This window comes from Myotis davidii, unplaced genomic scaffold, assembly GCF_000327345.1.
Source record: "Myotis davidii unplaced genomic scaffold, ASM32734v1 scaffold395, whole genome shotgun sequence".
NCBI classification, from domain to species: Eukaryota; Metazoa; Chordata; class Mammalia; order Chiroptera; family Vespertilionidae; genus Myotis; species Myotis davidii.
In genome coordinates this window covers 2,225,611-2,229,038 of record NW_006287904.1, presented here as the reverse complement: position 1 = coordinate 2,229,038, position 3,428 = coordinate 2,225,611, and the positions used below count along the sequence as shown (strand labels likewise).

General features: G+C 41.5%; 1 protein-coding gene across 1 annotated transcript in view; it reads left to right on the top strand.

The window, feature by feature from the left end:
• The first annotated feature begins 1 nt into the window (after position 1).
• The window catches only part of SUSD5 (sushi domain containing 5), a 33,102-nt gene continuing 29,675 nt past the window's right edge, over positions 2-3,428 (top strand). Inside the window, 1 exon segment of the mRNA XM_006759653.2 lies at positions 2-92. Within this exon segment, the coding sequence (XP_006759716.1) occupies positions 2-92 (91 nt within the window).

The window sequence follows — 3,428 nt, the reverse complement described above, 5'->3', positions numbered from 1 at the left end:
CATGGCCGCCCAGGGACCCGGCCCCCGCGCCCCGCTCTGGACGGCGGCGCTGCTCCTGCTCGGTCTGCCGAGCCTCTCCGTGAGGGCGGATGGTGAGTGTCCGGGAGGCGGCAGGGTCCGGGGTGGCGCGTGGGGTTTGGGAAAGCGAAGCTGGCCGGGGTGCCCATCCGGAGGAGCCCGGGAAAACCTTAAGCCTGGGAGAGAGCGAGGTGAGCGGCGTCCCGTGACCCTGCATCCTCTCCCGGGCCACCGAGTCTCAGCTCGCCCAGACGCCTCCCTTGAGCCCCCAAATCCTTCCATCGCACACGGGAGAAAGCCAGGGCATTGGTCCTGCAGTCCCGCCACGAGCTTTCCCACGACCTGCCTGAAAGGTCTTTAACATGAAATCACGCCTGGAGTGCCCTAGACCCCTCCTCTGCACAGAGGTAATTTTCCACGGGGATTAAATGTGCTCCTGAGGGAAGGCCAGGGATTTTAACTTGGTCCAGGAAGACCCGAAAGATGAGTGGGAATCAAGGAGGCAAAAGGGAGAGAAGAGTGGCCTGGGGTAGAGGGCACAGCACGTGCAAAGGCCCTGTGCTGCCAGTGGCAGGGAAAATGGGATAAAGGATGGAATGGCTGGACCCAGACTGCCAGGTGAGGATGTCATTGGACCCGAGGTTCCATATAAGTAAGGACCAGATTACCACAGGTCCTGAAAACTGGCCCACCTTTTCTTGTTTTTGTTTGTTTGGTTTGTTTGTTATCTGAACTGAATTGAGCTTTCAGTAGTTCCCTTAAATCAGCAGGATCACAGCCTTATTATCACTTCAGTTTCAAAAGCTAATTCAAACCTTATTTTAATTTTGGAACAGAACCCCGTTGATTTGGGGCAGGAAGATCCGAAAGAAAAGAAGCCACGAAGGGTTTCTAGTAAGCCCAAGCTTGAGACAAATTAGACTGATGCAGGAGAGAAATCTGTGGCTTATTTAGGATGTGTTGTATACGTTTCAGTGTCATTGCTGTTTAGCAAACAGTGTTGAGTGAAACTAGATGACAAAAAGAAGCATGGGGTTTAGGGAAGAGGAAAGCAAGAAAAACCTCCCGGCATTTTCATAGAGTTTTTGGTGCTCTTGGTCCCAAGTGCGAACTTGAAGAACTCTTTGCTCATAATTGAGAATTGAATGTCTTTTTTCTCTATGTCCTCAGAGAAAGGGCTAGGAAACATTTTTAACTTCAAAGGCTCCCAGTGATCACTGTTACTTTTTAATTGAGATATAATTTGTGTAAAACTAATCATTTTAAAAGGTACACTTCAGTGGTTTTTAGAATATTCATTATGTTGTGCAGCCATCACCACTATCCCTAAAAATTAATTTCATTAAAAAAATCCCATATCCATTAGCAGTCAATCCACTGTTAATTCTTGTATTTTTTCCTTTTGCCTGACATTGAGTCATGAAACTTAAGTTGATTTTAAAGAATCCAAGTGGAATAAATTGGAGGTAGTGTTAACTTTTGAACAATGTATACTATTGTACCCATTTTAATTCCTTTTAAAGAAATATTTCTGCCATCTACAAGGCTTTAGAGTTTCACCCCATTATAACTGCTTAAGTGCCATGCTAGATGGATATGGATCAATATTTTGTGTCTATCTGGCTGGAAGTGGGTCACAAAAAATGGGAGGCAGAAATATCATTGGACTAGGACAGTGGTCGGCAAACTCGTTAGTCAACAGGGCCAAATATCAACAGTGCAACGATTGAAATTTCTTTTGAGAGCCAAATTTTTTAAACTTAAACTATATAGGTAGGTACATTGTTATTAACTTAATTAGGGTATTCTTAAGGCTTAGGTAGAGCCATACTCAAGGGGCCAAAGAGCCGCATGTGGCTCGCGAGCTGCAGTTTGCCGACCACGAGACTAGGAGACAATAAGAACAGCGTCCAAGCATGCTTCCTTGTTACCATCTGCCAGAAATGCCTGTTTCTCTCTCATTCTATCTTTCCTTCTCCCCTCTTCCCTAGTGGAAGATTATAGGCACGCTTCCTTTCAAGAAACTCCATTTGCTGAGCTCCAACTTTTATAGTAGAGCCATTGAAGAATTATAACCTATATTATGAAAGGATTCTTTTCTTTACTAAATATACGCTTAACTACCACCACTTTCCACATTTAATTTGTGTTCAACAGTAATGAAAGGAGGGCGAAGAAATGTCCTTCTAAACTGTGATGCATTACAGACATTCGAAGAGAGAGCACTGGACTTATCAAAAACTCTATGGACTATTAAAACATGGACTTATTAAAAAAATAAGTCAATGAGGTAAATTCAAATGAAAAACATTTAATTTATATATGCATCTCATACATAAAAGAGACCTGCCACTGTGCTTTTAAAGTACTTTTGAAACTGAAAAATCTTCCTATGAACTGAATGCAAATGACTATATTTGCGTAATGATTACAGGAAAAGATTCATAATTCAACAGGTAATTTATTGAGTATCTACTATATGCTAAGTATTGTCCTTGCTGTAGAGGATAGAATGGTGAGGAGAAACAGGGAACATCAAATCCAATGGAAGAGAGAGGCATTAAGCAAATAATTCTATGAATGAAATGTGACATTGCGACTTTTTAAAGGTTTTTAAGTATAATAATACCAAAACTGTGCTAACATAATAGATCACAAAAGTTGTAGGAAATATTAAAAACCTGCAAATAACAGGATGACTTTTATTACATTCTAGAATATCCCCCCCCCACCCCCGGCTCTATTTTTGTTCATCAGTTTATGTTGTTCAATATAGTCTACAAATGAGTGAGAGCAAATGATATTTATCTTTCTCCAACTTATTTCGCTTAGCATGATGCTTTTAAAGTCTAGTTTGTTGGATATGAGTATTGCTACTCCAGCTTTTTTTTTTCTTTTCCATTTGCATGGAAAATTTTTTTCCATTCCTTCACTTTCATCCTGTGTGTGTCTTTTGAGGTGGGTCTCTTGTAGACAGCATATAGTTGGGTCCTGTTTTTGTATCCATTCAGCTACCCTACACCTTTTGATTGGAGCATTTAATCCATTTACATTTAGGGTTATTATTGAGAAGTACTTATTTATAGCCATTTTAATTCTGTATGGCTAGATTTCTCTCTGTTTCTCCTTCTCAGCAATCCCTGACAGCAATCCCTTTAAGCATTTCTTGTAATGCTGACTTGGTGGTGATGAACACCTTTAGCCTTTTTTTTGTCTGGGAAGCTCTTTATTTGACTGTCTATTTTGAATGATAGCTGTGCTGGATATAGTAATCTTGGTCTCAGATCCTTACTTTCCATTACCTTGAGTACTTCATGCCATTCCCTTCTGGCCTGTAGAGTTTCTGATGAGAAATCAGGTGTCAGCCTTATGGGAGCTCCTTTGTAGGTAACAGTTTCTTTTCTCTTGCT